The sequence below is a fragment of the Chelonia mydas genome, chromosome 26 (genome assembly GCF_015237465.2).
Source record: "Chelonia mydas isolate rCheMyd1 chromosome 26, rCheMyd1.pri.v2, whole genome shotgun sequence".
Taxonomy (NCBI): Eukaryota; Metazoa; Chordata; order Testudines; family Cheloniidae; genus Chelonia; species Chelonia mydas.
Genome location: NC_057859.1, coordinates 5736961 through 5758072, shown reverse-complemented (window position 1 = coordinate 5758072; position 21112 = coordinate 5736961). Strand labels below are relative to the sequence as shown.

The 21112-nt window shown below is 45.2% G+C and overlaps 1 protein-coding gene across 10 annotated transcripts in view; it reads right to left on the bottom strand.

Moving 5' to 3' along the window:
• The window catches only part of PIWIL2 (piwi like RNA-mediated gene silencing 2), a 34977-nt gene extending 16938 nt beyond the window's left edge, over positions 1-18039 (bottom strand). For 6 of the 10 annotated variants that reach the window (XM_027830494.3, XM_043536315.1, XM_043536318.1 and 3 more), the window contains exons 1-14: positions 17104-17471; positions 14821-14920; positions 14536-14677; positions 12726-12941; positions 11142-11252; positions 10129-10246; positions 8958-9082; positions 6436-6516; positions 5209-5322; positions 4635-4823; positions 4281-4365; positions 3360-3449; positions 2236-2376; positions 431-544 (exon numbers count right to left, since the gene is read on the bottom strand). In XM_027830494.3, the coding sequence (XP_027686295.2) occupies positions 431-544; positions 2236-2376; positions 3360-3449; positions 4281-4365; positions 4635-4823; positions 5209-5322; positions 6436-6516; positions 8958-9082; positions 10129-10246; positions 11142-11252; positions 12726-12941; positions 14536-14677; positions 14821-14920; positions 17104-17406 (1929 nt within the window). In that variant the 5' untranslated portion in view covers positions 17407-17471. Of the gene's footprint in view, positions 1-430; positions 545-2235; positions 2377-3359; positions 3450-4280; positions 4366-4634; positions 4824-5208; positions 5323-6435; positions 6517-8957; positions 9083-10128; positions 10247-11141; positions 11253-12725; positions 12942-14535; positions 14678-14820; positions 14921-17103; positions 17472-17785 lie in introns of those variants that run through there. The other 4 variants (XM_043536313.1, XM_043536317.1, XM_043536320.1 and 1 more) reach the window with 3 other exon arrangements.
• Positions 18040-21112: the final 3073 nt, after the last annotated feature.

Here is a 21112-nt window from a genome sequence, read left to right as displayed (position 1 = left end):
CACTTCCAAACATCTTTCTCCTAACTAGACACTCCAATGAGCATGAGCATTCTGAGGAAAGACTTCTCCCACTAACACCTTGGAAAGACAACCAATCGCTGGTGTTAACAAATCTAGGGCCTTGGAAAAATCCAACTCCATGTCCAGTAGGGACTGAAACTAGGGTGACCAGACAGCAAGTGTGAAAAATTGGGACGGGGGTGGGGTAAATAGGAGCCTATATAAGAAAAAGCCGTAAACATCGGGACTGTCCCTATAAAATCGGGACATCTGGTCACCCTAACTGAAACAGTCTGGGCAGCACCAATACTGCTTGTGGCCTTCCCAATTTAGAAATCAAAGGGACACTTTCAAAAAACCGAGCTTAACAGGCTACTCCACTGTATTCCTGGTATTGGGAAGCAACCTCTTTGTCTGCAAAGGAATTTACCGTAGAGATGGCGGCTTCTCTTGTTATCTCCTTGGTCCAGTTTAAGTCCTCAGAAGTCATAAAAGAGCTGGTCCTCAGGTTTATTCTTTCCATGGGGAGAACGCGCCCTTGCGTCTGAAGAGAAGAAAACAAGAGCCATGTGCAACCGTTGTTCACACACACAGTGCAGACATCAGGAAACGCTCCTGAAGTCCCCTCTGCCCTTCTAGTATGCGTACTTCATGTGATCTCACTTCATGTAGTGCAACATACCACTGCCAAATACATCAACATGGGAAGGAAAGGAGACTTTCTTCCTACCGGTCTTCCAATGAAGACTATGTAAATAGCGTCAACTGAACTGCGTATTGTGAGATTATGTCTAAGCTGTGTCTTAACACTGAAGAAGAATTTTTTTAGTTTGTTTTAAAATTTTTTTTTAAACAGTCAAGAGTATAGCCATGGGGAAGAAAAATCCAGACTATTAATATTAAAGCTTGATTAACAGAGTTAAGGTTGAAACTAATTGCATAGAAGTCAGGAAAGCCAGAGTTAAAGGTTTTTTCGTTTTGTTTTTACACTCTGGCCCTTGTGTGTAAGCATTCTGAGGGGATCTCTCGTTCCACCATCACTTAAACGCACTGTGTGTTATTAAAGAAAGGGGACAGTAAGAGGTGCAGTTTGGTTTTCAGCTATATGCAAAGTTGATGGAGAACAGGATCCAGTAAAGGTCAATGAATTGACAAAGCACTTGAGTATAGCGTATGGAATAATCCAGCACTAGCAGGGAGTGACACCTACAAGGGTCTCTTCCATCTCTGTCTAGGAGTCAATGGGAGGACATAGAACGTGCTGGGTTTTTAATTCACTGACAAGAGAGTCATCACTTTAGATAAGCTATTACCAACAGGAGAGTGGGTTTGTGTGTGTGTTGGGGAGGGGGGGGTGTGGGGAGAAAACCTGGATTTGTGCTGGAAATGGCCCACCTTGATTATCATACACATTGTAAGGAGAGTGATCACTTTACATAAGTTATTACCAGCAGGAGAGTGAGGTGGGGGGAGAGAAAACCTTTTGTAGTGATAAACACCCATTTTTTCATGGTTTGTGTGTATAAAAACGTCTTCTATACTTTCCACAGTATGCATCCGATGAAGTGAGCTGTAGCTCACGAAAGCTTATGCTCAAATAAATTGGTTAGTCTCTAAGGTGCCACAAGTACTCCTTTTCCCTTTTGACATTCTATAGTTAGCTAATCGGCAGATTTCCAGTTGTTGCACCAGGAAGCCAGACAATTGTTTGTTTTGGGCATAGGAGATGGCAGTGTGGTGACCAAATGCCATATCGTCCTCTTGGCAGTGTAGTACACGTGTACAAGAGGATATGCCACATCCCCACCATTCAGAACCTGCTTCTGGTCTTGTGCTCTATGGAGTTCGCACATGCTCTTACTAAGTCACTATTACAGATGGATAAGATCTGCAGGGTTTGCACAGAAGAGGAAGAAAGATATTACATAGTCTTACAGCATTAGGATGCAGGAACTAACCACTTCCCTTAAAGAATCCCAAAGGGTGACAATATTCTGCATTTCAATAGTACCTCTCAGAGTGCTTATAAAAGCATGGTATCAAATACATTAAACCCCCTCACCCTTTTGAAGTATTATCACCATTTTATAGATGGGAAAACTGAGACAGCAAGCTTAAGTGACTCATCCCAAGCCACAGCAAGCCAGTGGCAGAATCTGTAATAGAATGGAAGAGCCCTGTTATCCAGTCCCTTGCTCCAAGCACTAGACAATACTCATGTACGATGGGAAATACCTTATACACGTCCTTGTCCAAACATAGTCCCCACCGTGACATTTCCTTGCTGGCAGCCTCATTCTCCTCAATCCTGTGCAGGAGATTACTCAGGGATGCGTGGTGCTGCTTGGGGCTCAGATTAATCTGATGGGTTAGGTCCTAGAGAGGATGGGTGAGGGGACAAAAGAAGTCACACTGGAGAATGTCACTACCCTGAGGTGGAAGCGTCTCGATACCGGGCCTCGTGCAGGCAATCATTTTCAGGGTGAGGTCACACATTATTCCGCCGGCACAAGGGAACCCAGCTGCAGGTCCATAAGCCATCAAACACGCAGCAGCGCGCTGTAGAAGCATGGACAAGGCAGACAGGGGTATAACAAAGCTCTGTGCTTATGAATAAGTCACACGCTACGAGGATCAGAGTGTGGCAAAGTGCAAGTTCTGGTCCAGTTGTTCCCAGGTAACCCCTTACAGCAAAGGTGGAAGGACACTGATTACTGAATCCCATTTATCTGGAGCCACGTTACACTTCATCTGGGGGATTTGCTTACTTAGATGTTTATAATAGTGTTACCAAGCACCTAGGTGCCTTACGTTTATAGGCAATTATAAGACATGGCAAGCTCCTCTGACTTCCATCCCATGTTCTCGCTCTTGTACAACTCAACCCCCACCCCCCAAGTCTTCTAGCGAACCCACACCCGCTCCCCAGCTCCATAACAACTCCAATCTCCTCCGTTGAAATAAACCCATAATCCTGCAAAGGCCTGACCAAACACTGAGCCCTAAGATCTCTAAATCTGGGCTATGGCAGAACACTAGAGGGAGACTAGGTTTGAGAAGACCAAGCCAATGGCTGTGCAGAGTTTAATCTTCAGAACTGGCCATGCAGGCAACCTACTGCACTGTATCTCCTATGACAGGAGAGAGAGCAGGGTGGATAGAAATCAATATGAATGTTATTACATTAGAGGTGCTTAGCGTAATTAGATCCAGTACAAATTAGCTTCTAGACCCACTTTCATAAACCACCAACTGGGTGCTAGTTTGCAAGTCTGGGGAGAGGGAGAAGAGGACATAAGCAACGAGAAATGTCTGCTTGTGGGGGCTGACGACCTGCCCTGCTGCAGCAATGCTCCAACCTTCATGGCTCTGAAGTCCTTCTTCATCTTCTCAGGGATCCCGGTCATGTAGGAGAGCTCTGGCAGCAGCAGAATCTCACCCCTCTGAAGCTGAAGGGAAAGGGGAGCCAGTACACATTAACATACACATACTGCCTGGTGGGTTGCTCCCAGCCACATCGTGCACAAGAAAAATACTACCAGCCCTTGCTACTGCTGGGGTAAGCAAAAAAGGGGGAGCTGGTACTGCCGGAAAAAAGAGAGAGAATGGAATCAAGTGTGTCCCAGGTTTAGTTCCCAGGAACAGTAAGGGACTATTTCTGCCACTACTGATATCCCAGTTGCCTTCGATGGGGCTCAGAAGAGTGCATGTGGAGCAGAGTTTGGACATACTCTGCCTGGCCTCATTGGTTCCTTCCCAACTAACAGCAGGTCAGTGAACGCTTTGAGGCTTAGGACTTTGTAGAGCTGCAAAACAATTCACTTCCGACTATGATAAGGGCATACATCAAGCAGAACCAACCCTTGACACCAGAAGAGTTAAAAGAAGCCACAGAACAATTGCAGAAGGAGACCTGGATGGCTGAGAGGACTGGTAATGAGATATAATTTTCAGTACAGTGAGTGAAGTTGCCTTATCAAATAACTGTTTGGGTGGTTTGATGGGAGGACTTGGGTGGGGTAGTCTTTGTCTAAGGGGCCACCACATTCAGCACTAACTTGCCTCAGCAGAGAGGTCAAAGACTGAATAGGCCACAGGGATTGAACTCCTCTGACTCCTAGAAGTCGTCCCCTCTATGGCAGGATTGTGGCACATGGGCATGAAAGGAAGGCTACTGACTGTGAGTAGACCCCTTCATAATCCAAGGCTGCCAGCCTATCACTGGGAATCTGGTGCTGAAATTCCACTACTAGGACTTTCCAGCTGCAAAAACAACTCACCTTCCCTTGGGGAGTCCGCCTTTCATTGGGTCTGTGAATCAGCAGCGGCTGGTCCAGCTCCCTGACTGTTATACCATAATTTTTGCTGGAAAAGGAGTTGGGAAACTATTTTGAAAAAGCACCTTTCTTGATACCAGAACAACAAGCTCAGCTCCCAGACTGCAGAAGAGGCTCTGTCGTAACAGAGCTAGAGATGAAAACTGAAGGGTCAGACTACATCTTCATTAAAGTTAAAGTAAGGCGACGCTCCAGAATGGCACACAAACTGGGGCTTGCTGTTCAATGTTGCCTACCAATCAGATTCTTTCTTCCCACAACACCTCCCTCCGTTGTGGCAAATACAGAAGCGTCTACCTGTAATAGTCTATGAAGGTGATCTCCTTCCCATCAGACATGGTGAAACTGTCCTTCGGAGTCTTGTTCCAGTCAATGTCATCAACACGGTAAGTGTGATTATTATAGCGGGTAATGACGATATTGCCAATTAGCTGCTTGGTGCACTCATCCTGAAAGTTCTCTGCGCTCTGCTGGTAGATTGCATGCCTTTGTGGAGAAGGATGGGTAAAAGCTCTCAGATTTCAACCACCTTCTTATACAAGGAAGAACTACGACAATAATATTCTCTAGGCCATGGATGATTTGCCCTAACAAGACAGCGTGGGGGAAGCTTGCACTACCTGTGCTGTAACTGCTCTGTAATGAAACAGAAGATGCACAGTAACAGTGCTTGAACTCCCAACTCAATTGCACTTGTCTGAAACTAACCTTGTGAGAGGTTCAGAGGACAATGCTATGTGATCATCTCACTCCCCCTGTCAGAGAACTACTCCTCAAGGCACACTTACTGAAACAGCAGTTCTTTGCATGCACCACCATTGTTTTCTGAGACCACTAGATGTTTAATTCTGATTTCTCTTCTCTTACTCACATTACATCCAGGACAGAATCATTCCGGATAACCTTGTGGGAGACATCTGCCAACAGGAAGAGACCTCCATCCGTCCTCCGGATACTGGCTGAGTAACCTGGCCATATCTGCAGCCTTTGGAAAAACAGATTGCATGCAAATCAGCATGCTCATCCAAAAAAGTCATAGGGAACTTCAGCATATGAACTAAGACCTGTTCTAAGGATGTACAGTGAACACAAGGCAAGCATGGCACAGGGAATACATTTAACCTAGCCAGCAGCTAGAATTTCAGCTAAAATCTCTGAACTGCATACAAAAAAATAAGCAGGCTTTTTCAGGTAACAATGACTAGATAGGAACCTCAGCATTCAGAAAAGATATGTGACAAAGGCCTTGCTGTAAAGGTCTGAGTTTCTAGACCTGAGGTGCTCAAATACAATGGTGATAAGCTTACCAACACAATAATAACCCAAGTGTGGAGCCTGGCTAGGTTTGTTTGGAAGGACTTGAACCTGGGACTTCAGGATCCAAAAGCATAAGCTCAGAGGCAGTAGCAGACTCAAACCTCTGTAAGTGGTTTAGTCACTAGTCAGGGACAGGACAGATATTGCTATCCTGGGTTACTCACACTGAATGAGGATGGAGATTAATGAAGGATTTTTCATGACATGACCGCCATGGGACGTGCCTTTTGCTCACAAGAAGCCAGGAAGGTGGGAAACAGAATGTGAGCCAACCACCACCCTATCCACTTTGTTTGTTGTCTTCCTTTTGCCTGCACAGATTATAAACTTATGGGCACGGACTATATCTGCCTCTAAATCTGTACAACATCCAGAACACCATCACAATAGGCCCCCAATCCGGACTGAAGCCTCTGTGTACTACCGCAGTGCGAACAATAATCTGTGAATGCTTCAGGAGCTAGTAGCTGAGAGATCCCCTCCTTTTGTCCAGTCCCGTATGTTCTCCTGGGACATTTCCAAAGTCAGTTCCTGGAGTTCTCCTGCCCCCAGGTCAGTTGGGAGGGTGTTCTCAATCAATAGTCCTCACCTACAGAACCCATTTCTGCCAGCAGCCCTTGACCTCTGCAAATCAGGCCTTTAGAATGTTTAACATTTGCACACATCCTGCAGCTTGTTAGACTAACTTACTGAAGGGACAGGCTCTTCTCACTCTTATTCACTTTAAGCATTGAAAGATGCATGGGTACCATGGCAATAGGAGACAAATAATAGTACTAACCTATACTGCTGCAGCATTGTAGGACTGGTGGGATCGTAGAAATTTCTCCCAACAAGTTTCATATCTAAAATCCTCATCACCCTAGAATAGAAAACTAGGATAATTACAGGATTCTGGGGGCGGGGATAGATAAATGTAGCCAATAAAACTGCACTGCATAGCTTTCACCCTCAGGAAGACACCACAGAACAGTCATTAAGGGTCTCATCCTGTGAGGTGCTTAGTATCCTCAACACACAATGGAGTCAATATGAATGGAGAAAACTCCATTTTGCAGGATTGGGCTCCTAAGTGCATTAAAAAAAAAAAAAAGAAAAAAGTAATGGACCATCTGCCAAGGAAAAGGAATATGTATGCGCCCTTTTGCTTTGAGGCAAGACACATTAAGCAGGTTTTGGCTTGGTTTTTAAATTTTTTCCCCTTGCCTGTTTTTACTTTCATATATTAGGAATGTCACCTCCCCTGTTTTCGCTGAAGGACTAAAGAACTGGAGTGGGAGCCTTCTAAGACCTCAGTTGAGGGCACGGAGGAAAGGGGTGTGGCTGAATCTTTCAAAACAATTCTTTTCTCCCACAAGTTTGTCAGTGTTTGAGTTAAACTGGTGTCAACAACAACAAAAACATTTAAAACAGAGAATAAAAATCAAGTCTCTCCCGCTCTCCATTGCTCAGGTTCTGGTCTCTTGGTTCCTGGAGTATCATAATCCTATGAGTTCTCTAGTTAACCACAGAATTTTCTAGTAAGGACATTGCAGACAAGGCCTGAGTTTCCAATATAAAAAGTTTTCTGGGAAAACAAACAAACAAACAAAAATACCTCCAGGCCTTTATCAGAAAGCAAGCAAATGTTTCTTCCCAATAACGCCCCAAAACACATTGCCCCTCCCTTTGCAGGTCCCCTTTTAGAATACCTTATGTATGAAGAAACTAACCTTTTAAGTTATTGTATTCATTTGATTAACCATTATCAGATTAATCTGTACATTTGTGTTTCTACCTCCACCTGAGATTACTCAAACTGAAATAATTTCAAAATCTAATCAACATTTCACCAATAAACTACTGTTCACTTTTGCATCTCTCTCAACCAAGGCAATGAAAACAGATTAGCTGGCTTCACTTTCAGATTCTCATGCACTAGCCCAATGGGGCAATGTCTGTGTTGCAAACACACTGGAGGGGAAAGGTTTAAAATTTTAAATACAAACCAATGGCTTAACTGACATTTTTTGTAAGCATTCATGAGAGCATTTTAGTCATTAGGCTTTACAGCTTTCCCGCCCCCCGCCTCCAAAAAAGAAAAATTTTCTTAAATTAACATAAATTACCAATGCCCATTTTACTCATTTTAAGGAGATTGGAAAACTCAAAGAAAATTGGAGAATACAAACAGAACCTCCTGAAAAAAACCAAACAAACCAACCCTGTGCAACTTCAACATAGAAGAAAAAATAAAGTAATTGGACAAAAACAGATTCATTCAGTTTCTCTGAAGAACCAAAATATGGTTCCTTGTGCTTCTCTCCCATCACTCATTCCCTTTGTGTAAGGAAATAAAATGGTTGTCCCTGGGTTTAACAGCCCTCCATTGGTCTTGATCTTGCATCCAGTGAAGTCAATGATGTAACTTTCATTCATGACCATAGCGCAGGATTAGGATTAGAGAAATCTTGCCAAATAAAGAACTGAGTGTTCCTTAAAACAAAGCAAAGAAAGGAGAAGAGCAAAAGAAAACAAAATTGCTCACAGGTTCAATCTGCCTAAATGAACTATAAACACCATGCCAAGGAAATGGGACTCTAGTGAGTGAAACAGCACAATACAAAAAAACCAGATGTTCTAATACAAGACAAACAAGACTCTCCTTGATTGTTTGAGACAGGACTGAAACCTCTGATGTCCCAGACTACACATACAAAATATTGTTTGAATCTTTGCAAGAGATTCTGGCATTCATAATCAGAAGGCAAGGCAGATGGTTAGTCTGAGATCAGTGCTTAAATAGCTGATGAGGTCACTGAACGTGGTTCAGAATAAGCAGATAGCTTTTAGATTAGGATGCAGGTGTCTGCAAAAATTACCCTGTAGTAATAGGGTGTTGGTATATGTGTAGTAGGTCCCTTCCTCAGTCCCTTATCTAGCTTTGGAAGATTCAAACTTCTTCTCCTTATGTTTTTTGAGGAACTCCCTCTCCCTTTATACTCCACACCACAATCCCCCCTACGACCCCCCCCCCCCCCCCCCCACCACCACCACCTCGCTTTTCTCAGGCACCAACCTTCAGACCAGGAATGAAGCACTGTACAGCCTGAGGCAAACATCATCCCTTCAGTCTGTCAGATGTGCAACCGTTTAGAAACTTGAGCAAACCCCAGAAGCAAGAGACTGAATAAAGGCAATCCAAGTCTCCAGTAAAACATAGCCATTACACGCCTGGGATGTCCTGTCAACTGGCTGGTAGCCTTGCATTCAAGTCAATGGTTAAGCATCATGCCAAGTCACTGGCCTCAACTTTTCCCTTACCTCCTGAAGACCACATTGTAAAACGGAATGCACAGGTCCGAGCTGGGCTCTAGGATTTTGGTCATCTGAAGCTTTATGGTGATCTCAGCTCCATCTGTCTTTCTCTGACACATCAGATCAACAGTCTAGTGCAGAGATGAAGACATCTTAGCAGCAGCAAGAAGTGAAATTACTCAGACCATTAACTAGAAAACCCCTTTTGGAGCCACCATGTAGCTGAGATTTTGCTACAGCAGGTCCTTCCTGCTGTCCAAAAGGATTAATCTCTGCATCACCAGGGAGCATCCAGTGTCTTCCAAGCAAGAGTGGCTCCATGCAAGATAATCCCCACTAGGAGGGGAAACTTTTTTGGGGAGATGCAAGTATCTGGTCTTGGCACATCGCTCCACCTGAAGTGCTGTTGGCAAAATCACCGCTCCCTTCTCCCGCTTCCAGCTCCTGAGATAGATGAAGATGCTGAACCAGATATTTGTTCTGACCCAGTAGACTCGTAGTGATATGTTTTGTGATACAGTCTTGAAACTTCCAAGACTTAGTTATATTGACAAATCTCTGTGCGTGCTGCCTGCTGGTGAATGACAGTTTTGTGCTCCTGAAAGATAAGTACTGCAGACAGGTGCTGTGCAAACTTCCCAGATGTAACCGCTGAAGTACACCAATTTGGACATGTAAATTCCTTGTCTATTCTAGTCCTGGGTCCCCCAAACTGCCAATTGTGCAGCAATTCTGCTAAGTGGAGACAGAATGGTACCAAAGCCATGATCCCTTGCCACACACTCCAGGCTCTCTTCTTTATCTCTACTTGTTAGAGAGGCAAATTATTCCCTTTTCTAGTTCCTGAAGTGTATGGGGAATGCGTGCTTTTCTTGACTTGTGAGAGTGGGGGAAAGCCATTTAAAACATCTGAAACCATCAGCTGTTTCTGTGCTCACAAGAATTTTACACATATCCCATGGATTATGGAAATCTAATCCAGGCCCTAAGAATTACTGGTTTAGGATATGCCAGTCACAGGATAAAAAACCTTCAGTTTTTACTGATAAGTTTCACTTTCACTTTTTAAAAAAGCCACCTACTCAAATGATACATCTGGCACCCTATAATAGCTCAACCCATGTGGCACCAGGCAAGAGTCAGCCTGTGTGTTTTCTGCACCAGTATCATGTCTTACTTGAGGCAACTTGATAGGCAGGTAGAGGATAGAGCCATCAAATGCCGTAACGTCTCCTGTCACCGATCTATGCTCCTTCATCATCCCAAACCGCATACTCTTGCATTCCACATTAGGACTGCAGGTCAGGGAGTTAAGGAGAAGGTGGGGAGAAGAGGAGAGAGAATGCTTTATAGGGTCTGCAATATCCTTTTACTTGGAAAATATGAGTATGCATTCAAATTCTAGTTAACGCTATTGTGTCCATTACAGGCTCTCAGAGTGCTTTAGTATGACACCTTACAACTCTGCCACAGCCATAACCCAAACCCGAGCCAATAAAACCGCAACAGAGGAAAAAAAAAATCAGTGCAATATGCAGATTAATATCAAAACACAAGAAGAAAGCAGGAGTTCAAATCAACTCTACTGTGCAACTGACAACCACAATCCTTACCCTATGCTATGGCAACTTATTGCAACGAAGACCTAAAACTTCACGTAACGTTTGTGACTGTTGCCCCATCTAGTGGTTATTCCAGAGTAAAAAGAAAAGGAGGACTTGTGGCACCTTAGAGACTAACCAATTTATTTGAGCATAAGCTTTTGTGAGCTACAGCTCACTTCATCGGATGAAACCTATTCCAGAGTAATTATTAATGCTCATGGTACAGTATTAAAGCTTTATGCCAAGAGAACGGATTTGTATTGTGTTACATCTCCAGGATAGTTGTGACCAACAGAAGGATTCTGGAAGAATTGTTACCACAACATTCCTCTAATTAAATCCAGATACTCAAAGGATAGGATGTTCCCCAACGCTTAATTTCAGGAATTGTAAAATCAATTTAAATTAAGGATATTTTCCCTGAGCACTCTGTCCTCTAAATCTCCATGGGAATTGCTTCAAAATCATTCAGAGGGGCAAGTTCACAGAAGTCATATGAGTTCCACTGCTAATTTCACTAGCTTCTATACCTCTACAAACCTTACTATAATTGAGATAGATGTTCAAGTGTGCAAGGTGTCACTACCTGAAAGTCACATGGTACTGGTAAACGGCTTCATTTTTGCAGTGTATTTTAATCAGGTTCAATCCCAAGGGGAACGGAGTTCCTTTAGATCCTTGCTTCATTATCGGTTCTCTGTAAAGATATGAAGGGAAGGAAGACAAAGGCATATAATAGTTTTGTCTAGATTAATGCAAAGAGGCAGCACAGGATGCCAGCACTGGCTGAGGATCTGAGAAAAAAAAAAAATCTGAGTGCATCAACACCACCCCTAGACCTCTTCTGCACTGTGCACCTGTGCAACAATTAGTATGTGCTGAGAACATCTCATTAATACTTTCCACATGTGCATCTCAAAGCACTTTGCAAACATTCTTCAACTCCCAACACCCACTGAAAGGCAGGAAATATGGTATCCATTTTACAGATGCGTAAACTATGAAAAAAGAAGAGGTTAAGTGATCTACCAAAGTTTGTTCAGTGACTGAGTGTTCTTATCACAATGCCTGTTTAAAAAAATATTAGTTTTAAGAGAGACAAGTTGTAGCAATATCCTATCCCAGTAAAGTTGGCTCAGCTTTGCAATACTGTAGATTCACATTGTGTGAAGTCTGTTTAGATTCTGGATTGTTTGGTCTGGAAGGGTCTTCCTGAAGGTCACTTGTATTGTTCCCAACCCTTCTCCCGCAGCATGATCCATGTTACTAGTCCTAAACTAAGTCAGGTAGCCGGGTGCCCAGTCTATCTTAGAATATATTCAAAAATGGCTCCCCCTGCTCTACAATTAGCAAGCTACCAGTGGGAAGCAGCTCCATAAAGCTACACATGCCACCACTGTCAGCATTTTTCATTAGCCAGTTTCAGAGAAAGGTTACCTAGATATTGTAAAAACAACAAGGAGTACTTGTGGCACCTTAGGAGACTAACAATTTTATTTGGGCACCAGCTTTCGTGGGCTAAAACCCACTTAATCAGATGCATGGAGTAGAAAATACAGTAGGAATTTAATCTCACACACACACAGAGTACATGAAAAGATGGGGGTTGTCTAACGAGACAATTCAATTAAAGTGGGCGATTATCAGCAGGAGGAAAAAAAAAAATCACTTTTGTAGTGGTAATCAGGGTGGCCCATTTCAAACAGTTGACAAGGTGTGAACAACAGTAGGGGGAAAAATTAGCATGGGGAAATAGTTTTTAGTTTGTGTAATGTAATGTAGATATTGTAGTTTCTTCCACTAAGTAAGCTAGCCCTTCTCTTAGCTTTTTCATAGCACCTAAGAAATCCTCCCCTCACAGAACCCTGCTGTTTCTCTGTGGTTTCCACTCTGCGTCATGTCCTATTTCTTTGTTAATCCAAGACCAAAGCCCCATACCAGAAGGCATCAATGCAGAATATGAGAAGTAGATATTTGCACCCTCTTCCGCCAACAGCACATGAGAGTCTGCAGCAATGAGTCCACCAGGCGCCAAGCCATATCACTGAACAGAGGATTTTCCTTAGGGGTTTCTACAGCATAAATGGCTACAGCATCTATGTACCTACTAGTTGATCTAAGAGATGTTTAGAAATAAGTGTGCAACTCACCACATCCATCTCTCACTTACTTTCTCTCCATCTGTTCAACAAGGATGGGAAGAGGACTTTCTGGCTGGGGAGCAAACCTGAGGGGTGACAGCAGTGGCTGCAAGAGCTGAGGCTGAAGCACACCTGTGCGCAGGGAAGTCAAGTCTGTAGGAACTTTGCACAACACCCTGCCGAGTGACACAGCCGTTCTTCCAAGAGGGACAAGTGGAGCTTCCATTTGCCCACGGCCAAGAATTCTGAATCCATATTCAAGAAAGAAAAGTAAAAATGTTAACCCTTCCCCAACTTTAAGTTTGCACCCCCCTTATACATTAGATAACCTGCATTCACATCAGTCAAGTAATGTTTAAAACAGGTTTTGGTCTGTCTTTATTCCGCTCTTCTGGTTTTGAGGCTGAAGCTTATTTAAGCCTAAGACCAAGATCCAACTGACAAGACTCAGACTGCGGCCAAACTTGACACACCTGTGCATCATTAGCCAGAGGGCATTTCTTCTTTCTGTAGATTTGTCCTTCACCAAATGGTACAGCTATGACTTCTTGCACCCAGAGGGCTCCCTGGTATCCCTGTTCCAGAGCCCAAACCTTACAAAAGTAGCATGCCAGTGATACCTGACTCTTGCCCAGGGAGTTTTAGGAGAGACATGGACATTGTAGATGGAAGAGAGCTGTTAACGTTCCATCTCAGCCTTCCCCACAAGCCAGTACAAGACAATTCCCTGTGGTACATTCTTCCTATTTATCATTTGTATTACAGTAGTGCTTAAGTGCATGAGGCTCCATTGTGCTATGCCTGTAGTAAAGATACAGTCCATTCTCCCAAAACTCTATCCAGTCTAGTTTTAAGTAAGTTCTTCACCCACTTTCTTTGAAATGTGGTTGAAAACAGAGGTTTGCTTGTTTGCTCTTAGCACAACCCATAATCTCCATTTTGCTCCTCCGCATGGATTGTGTATTTGATTTTTCATCAGTACAATTGCTTGCTATACCTATCCTAGTTCACCTTGGGACAGAACAGCAGCCCAGACCCTTTACAAAGAGCGTGAGGAAGTTTATTAGCAGGCATGCTTGCAGTGCAGGAGCCACACACATCTTGACAATCTGTCTAATGGCACTCTACCTCAATCCTCTTTCGACACACACACACACTACAGCAGAATGACAAAGAAAACTAGAATGCAGCTCTTTCATCACCCAGCCCAACCAATACCAACTGCTGCATACAATCCTCCAGACTGGCAATGTCGAATGCAATTACTGTACCGATCTCCCTGAGAGACAAAGAAGACGAAGATCATCCCTCTGAGTTGTGTTAATACTAATAAACCTCATTTCTAGAGCATTTTCATCCCCCAGTTGACCTACAAGCATTAATTTGTTTATCACTGAAATGCAGCCACCTCTGGCATGCAGGCCTGCAATCAAACACCATAAGAGAGGGAACTCTGGCCAAGGACATCAGAGGACTTTTCAACTCACACAAAAAACCACTGCACCATGTTTACCACCCATATAGAGCAGATGGACCTTGTTTTCAGTCTCATTCAAAAGACCAGCACATAGCAAATGGCAGCACACTCAACCGACCTGCCTTGGCAGAATAAAAGATTCAATCAGCCCCGCTGCGTTTCAAGCCTGTGTTGCTGAGGAGCAATAGTAGATCAAACCTGCTGTTTAGTCTAGTAAGCCATCTCCAACGTCTGTTACATACACTGCACATGTGCAGTGTACAAGCCTAGTTCACTGGTATATGAAAGCTATTGCTGACTAAGCAGCACATACACAGTTCTTTCTGAACCAAGAGTTCAGCTCAAGCAAACATTTTACTCACCTGCCAGGAAAAAGCGGCATCCTCTCCACCTTGCTGTACCCAGCTGGCATGACATTTGGTGATGGAAAGGTGGGCTGCACTGGCATGACTGCTTTAGGGTTGGCCTCCATACCACCCATGCCCTGGCCCAAGATGCCTCGACCTGAATGAAGGGATAGATTCAAAACATGCCTGAAGAAACCTCCCAAGATATGAAAGAGGTTTCTTTACTCGTTTAAATACTACACCACACAACAGCCTTTGCTGGAAGAGAACAGAAACTTATACGAGGCTGGGAAAACTTACCCAAAGGCTGAACTGCCCGTCCCAAGGCAGGTCTCGGGATGGTCTCAAAACCAAGTCCTTGGAACATGGAAGGCAGAGTCATGACAGATGCCAGAGGCTCCTGCAGAAAGCCAAAGGATAAAGCTTTAAAGAATGGACAGAGAAGCCTCATTAAGACCTAAAGGAACAATCTCAATGGATTAGCTGTACTTCCAAGGTACATATCATGCAAGAAACTCTCTCTTAGGTACTGAAGCATAACTACAAAGTAAGGAAAACCTCTCTCGGGAAATCTTAAGGGATCAGCTTATTTGACAGCAGTGTTTGCATGCAACCCAAGCAGACCAAAAGCAGAGTTTTCTTAGCTTTTCCCCAACAAATATCCACTTGCTGCAGCTGTAAGGTCTCCCTGCAGAGGTTTGTAGACTACAGACTTCAGGTTACACACTCACAACTGCCAAGCAGCAATTAATTCTAAAGCTAAACCTTTTTAATTTAAAATTATTACAAAAGCAGTTGAATTACCGGTGACGTTCTTATCCTATAATAAAGTCATAAGTTTTTGTTCCACACCTTAACAGGTAGCATTCTAGGAAGTTGGCTGTAGGTTCAACAGAGCCCCTACAAAAAAGTAAACGAGGAAACACGTCCAGGCCTCTTAAGAGCAACAGAACGAATGCTCAGACATGATCCATGCTGCAGAGAGCATATTCAGTTTATTCCACTAGTCAACATCATCAGACACAGTGATAAGAACTGCTATTCAGTTGCACTTGTTTAGGTTAATGTCAACATAATATCCTTAGCTAGAACAAACACATTCACTGCTATTATTTTCTAAGCAATTAGAATGTTATCACGGATCCGTAGACATCTAAGCAGAGAGAGTCTGCCCTGGAGAGCTCAGAGTCTAGAAATACAGTTGTCATAGCAAGTCTCTGATTAAGTTACTTAGACATTGTTATATTAAGAATTAAAAATATCAAAAGTCAGATTTTGCTACACTTCTTAAAGACTACCTTGATGGGAAGAAGCTATAATTTTGAAGGGGGGAGTGAGTAAAATGAGTGAGCTCATTTATATAGCTCTCTTTAAGGCAGCGGTTCTCAACTGTGGTCCACGGCTTGTTCAGGGAAAGCCCCTGGCGCACCGGTTTATTTACCTACCGCATCCGCAGGTTTGGCCGATAGCGGCTCCCACTGGCCGCGGTTTGCTGTGCCCGGCCAATGGGGGCTGTGGGAAGCAGCGCGGGCCGAGGGATGTGCTGGCCGCCCTTCCTGCAGCCCCCATTGGCCTGGAGCAGCGAACCGCAGCCAGCGATTGGCTGAACCTGCGGAAGCGGCAGGTAAACAAACTGGCCCGGCCCTCCAGGGGCTTTCCCTGAACAAGCGGTGGACCACAGTTGAGAGCCACTGCTTTAAGGAATGAAGCAAAACTTGCTTCTTCCAATCCTGTCCAAGAGGTTTCATTGCAAATAAGACATTTTAGATTAGTGTTGAAATGACCCATAGCAATTAAATGAAACTAAATATTTGATAGGGGAGGGAACTTTGAGAGGCAAGGCAGCAAGATCTAATCAATTTAAAATAAGTTAAAGATAGTTCCACACCTTGCACCAGCCCAAGCCCCCCATACACTTATTACAACTTTTGTAATTTTAAAAATTGGTTTTCCTCCCGCTTGTTGCGGCGAGAATAACTCACAACCACAGTAAGAGAAACTGACTATCTATACAGAGGAAAGGGAGACTGACCCTTTGCAAAGTGCTGGCCAACACAGAGTAAACAAATTAAGACTATGTCTACATTGGAGCTGGAAGGTGTAATTTCCAGCTCAAGCAGACATACCTGTGCTAGCTCTGATCAAGCTAGCATGCTAAAAATAGAAGTATAGCTGGAGCAGCATGAGGGACTAGCCATCCAAGTACATAACGAGGATCTCGGGTGGGGTTGTACTCGGGGCAGGGCTAACGCATCCCGCTGCTTGCGCTGCCACAGCTACACTGCTATTTTTAGTATGCCAGCTTGATTAGAGCTAGGGAAAGTTTGTCTATTCAAGCTGGAAATGACACTTCCTAACAAACATATCCTAAGAGAGATAGACATCTCCTTCCATCTAACCGGTCAGTTATGGGAATCCCAGTCACTCCCCTGGCTCGGCCAGTCTGTGCATCACCCAGCACAATGGGGCCGTGACTGGGACTTCTAGGCAGTACTGTAATACAAATACATAAATGAATAGGCAAGATGTTCCCTAGCGAGACATACGACTTTGACAGCGATGGGGCCCCACTGGAACGTTTACCTGCTGTACCAGCCCTGCTGGCTGCCGTGGCTCCTCCGGCACCCTCTGCATCCTGCTGGCACGTGGGACGGACGCTGCCCTGCCACGGACCAGATGCTCAGGCTGAGGCAGCTGCTGCTGAGGCACAGGCATGCGGGCCCCACAGGGCTTGCGAAAGGGGGCAGCGCCCTGGAAAGGGGGCCTCCAGGGATCCATGGCGAGGCTGCCAGAGAGAAAACACGTGTGGCACGGAGGCAGGTACGAGGGGATGGGGGTGGGGTCACCAACAGACCAGGGACCTGGGTGCAGCCCCCTGCCTAGCATCCAGGGTGGCAGCTCAGGGGTGACCCCCTCCGGGGCCAACCTCCAGGTACGGTGCCCATTGCTGTAACGCCAGTGCCCCCCCGCCCCGGGGATCCCACCTGCCGCCTCCCCCACCCCCCCCGGGATCCAACCCGCCGCCCCCACTCCCCCCCCCGGGGATCCAACCCGCCGCCGCCGCCGCTCCCCCCGCCCCGGGGATCCAACCCGCCGCCCCCGCTCCCCCCCCCCCCCCGGGAATCCAACCCGCCCCGCCCCGGGGATCCAACCCGCCGCCCCCGCTCCCCCGGAATCCAACCCGCCCCGCCCCGGGGATCCAACCCGCCCCCCCCCGGGGGTCCAACCCGCCGCCCCCGCTTCCCCCCCCCCCGGGGGATCCAACCTGTCCCAGGTTCCCCCTCTCGAGGAGGAGGCGGGGGGGGGGTCTCGGCCCTTTCCAGCCCCCTCCTGTGCCCCTTCCCCAGGGGCCCGCTGCCCCCTTTCCCAGCCTCGCCCGGGGTCCTGCCCCCGGCGCTAGGGGCTGCCCTCACCGGGCCGGGCGCGATCCTCCCCTTTCGCGCGCTCACTGCCAAGCCTCAGCGCCTCGCCCTGTCGCCCAGCTCCACGGCTGCCCTCCATTGGGCCACGCCGCCGTCTGTCACTCAGCTCCACCCTCCCATTGGAGACTATCCCCCCCGGGGCCCGCCCCTGTCAGAGTCCTTGCCTGGGAGCTACCAAACTTGAGGGGAAGGGGGGGGCAGAGCAAAGGGGTGATATCCTCCCATCCAGTGCCTAGTGCCGCGGGCAGCGCAGGGGATATAGCAGTATCACCCCCACATAGTGAATGGTGAAGTCCATGTGCTATTCATCCCCACGTGGCATTCTGTGTTTATCCCGGGAGAGAGGCGCCTCTAATTGTTAAATTTCAATTAAAAACAACCAAATTTAGAATGTAATGCAAGTAGCTACCTCCTTTTCCTGCGGATAGAGTGGGGCAAAGGAGAGACGATAAAACCCGGCCATTCACCCCCCAAAAAAATGGAAATAAAAATTTGGCTTTTCCAGTCTTGGTTTTTAAATTAAAAAAAAATTACAATTCTACAAACATGTCATTTAAAAAGGCCCCTTTTCATTGAGAAGATTGAAAAATTGCAACTATCCCAAGATTTCAGTGTGCTATAAAACATTAATCAACTAAACCTCACAACCCGTTTGTCTGCTAGGCATTATTACCAAATGAGGAAACTGAGGCAGAGTGGAGCAACTTGCCCAGGGTAATCTATTTACTTACCTGGTAAACTATTTGGGTCAGGGACCTTGTTTTTGTTCAGTGTTTGTACAGAGCCTAAGGCAGTGGTTCTTAGACTTTTGTACTGGTGACCTCTTTCACACAGCAAGTCTCTGAGTGCAGCGCCCCCCCCCCAAATTAAAAACACTTTTATATATTTAGCACTATTATAAATGAAGTGAGGTTTGGGGTGGAGGCTGACAGCTCATGTCATGACCCCCAGTTTGAGAACCCCTAACACAATGGAGTTCTGGTCCATGGCAGGGGCTCCTAGGCTAGGTGATACTGCAGAGCCAGAAGGGAAACCAGCCGTCCTCAGAGTTTGGTCACACCAGCTTAGTAGAGGGAGCGGGAAGGGCTACAGGCATTTCTCAGCCAGGTAAAGCTCATTCTCTCTGCCCTTGTTTCGTCTGGCCTGCTTTGCCCAGAGAGGAGGACGCTGCAGCGAGTGAGTCTCCGCCCGACTCTCAGAGTATAATGCTCCTTTTCCCCAGGATGCGCGGGATGGGGGTGGGGAGTAATGGGGTTCAGATGCGGAGTCACTCCTGGGGGAGGGGGCGATGCGTTTGCTGTGGGGTTGATCCCTTTCTGTCACCGCTGGGCCCTCGGGAGCTGCGTTCAGCACCACGGACAGCAACCCACAAGGTATATTAATTAAGTCAATGGGAGAGTTCCCTTCCACCCGTTGGAGTGGCTACACTGGCAGCACTTGTAAGCTCTCTAGTGTCAAAGTCAGATTCAGGACTCACATAATTTGTCAGACCACTCTGTTTATTAGCAAAGCGCTTTGCCAATGCACCCAGATATGTGAGTCCCTGCAAAAGCTCAAGCTAACTTATTTATACAGACAAGCCAAAGCCAATTTAACATAAGAGACAAAAGGAAGCAGAAACTGACAAATATACATGCATATCTTATTTGCATACTAACATTTACCAATCTCCTAGCTCAGTAGGAACTCTAAGTTAATTAGTTTGAGGACCCATTGTCTCACACTCCTTAATGTTTCTCTTCCTGACAACTATATTTCAACAAACCCTTCAAGTAGCATTTCTTTAATGAATTATAATTTCAATATAATTCATTCTACTTTCACACTAGTGTAGCCATAGACTGAGATTGTGTCCATGTGAGCATTTCTCTTAATTGCTCATTTACCGATGCTGCATGGCTCCAGTGCCTGGAGCCTGAACCCTGTTTTTGCTGGGCCTTCTGACTGAGAAACCCGGCCCCACAGCTTCCTTTCTCCCTCTTTCTGTGTGCCTCACTCTGTCTCTGAAATTGCCCCTTCACTTCTCCCCTGCTTCTCAGGACCTGAGCCTGCTCCAGCTGGAGATAAGTAGCAACAGCCCCATTGTATTATTCAGTGGAATTAGGAGGATCAAGTCCTGTAATCCCTGTGCTCTAGGCGTAAGCCAAATTCAGACTTGGTTTACACCTCTTACACCAGGTCTGAATTTGACTTTACATGGTGAGTCTCTTCCCAGGTAAGGGAGTTCTAGATTGCTTTTCCTGTCTCCTTTTCACTACGGCTTGCATTGCCTTTTCCTGAATATCAGCCAGATTCCATGGGACTCTTCAAATCCTATTGATGATGACAGGATTTGAAGGTACTCAGCACCTGACAGTACTGGACACTCTAGTAGCATAAAGTGTTTACCTCCATCTGTAAGTACTTTTGGTGACCTTTGTGTGTCTCCTTGCCCTTAGAAATTTATGTATAAATCCTTGCTTTTGGTGTGCCGGTATAATTTATTTGGGGGGGTCAGAGAGAGATTCCATCTGTTCCATGTTATCAAACTATAGCTTTCATATTGTTTTAGTAGAATTAAAGAAGGATTGAACTGTTAATAAAACTTAAGTAGACACAAGTTAAAAATAATGATTTTTTTTAAATAAAGGACCTTTCGTATGCTAAGAATAATGTCTTAGAATATTAAAACTAACATTTTTTGCAATCTAATTTCCTTCTCACCACGGCACAGTTTGTCCACTTTTTGCATTTTTCTCATATGGACAATGAAAATCGGCTGGTCAGTCTCACTTCTATTCCTAATCAGTTTCACTATCAGGTTTTCATGCACCATTCCAATATCACAATATCTGGGCTGTCATTGCTCTGATGGGAAACGTTGCAGTCAAACCAAAGAGGAACTGTATGTAGTGTAATTTATTCTGCTCAGTGTTTGCTTGCTAATTTGATTATCCTGCCTGCACCCCTAATTAATCATGCAAAACACCCGTTGACCACAGTGGTGCAAAACTGGGCCCAAAATATTTGTGGGATAGTCCAGGTGGTAAAATTTGAGTGCCCACGATTTGAGAGTGTCTGATTTCATGGGTATTCTTTTTAACTACTGTATTTTAATATGCCATGATAATAGGCACTGTAAACATCAGTACAATTGTAACTAATATGAGATTTTGAAAAACCTTTACAAA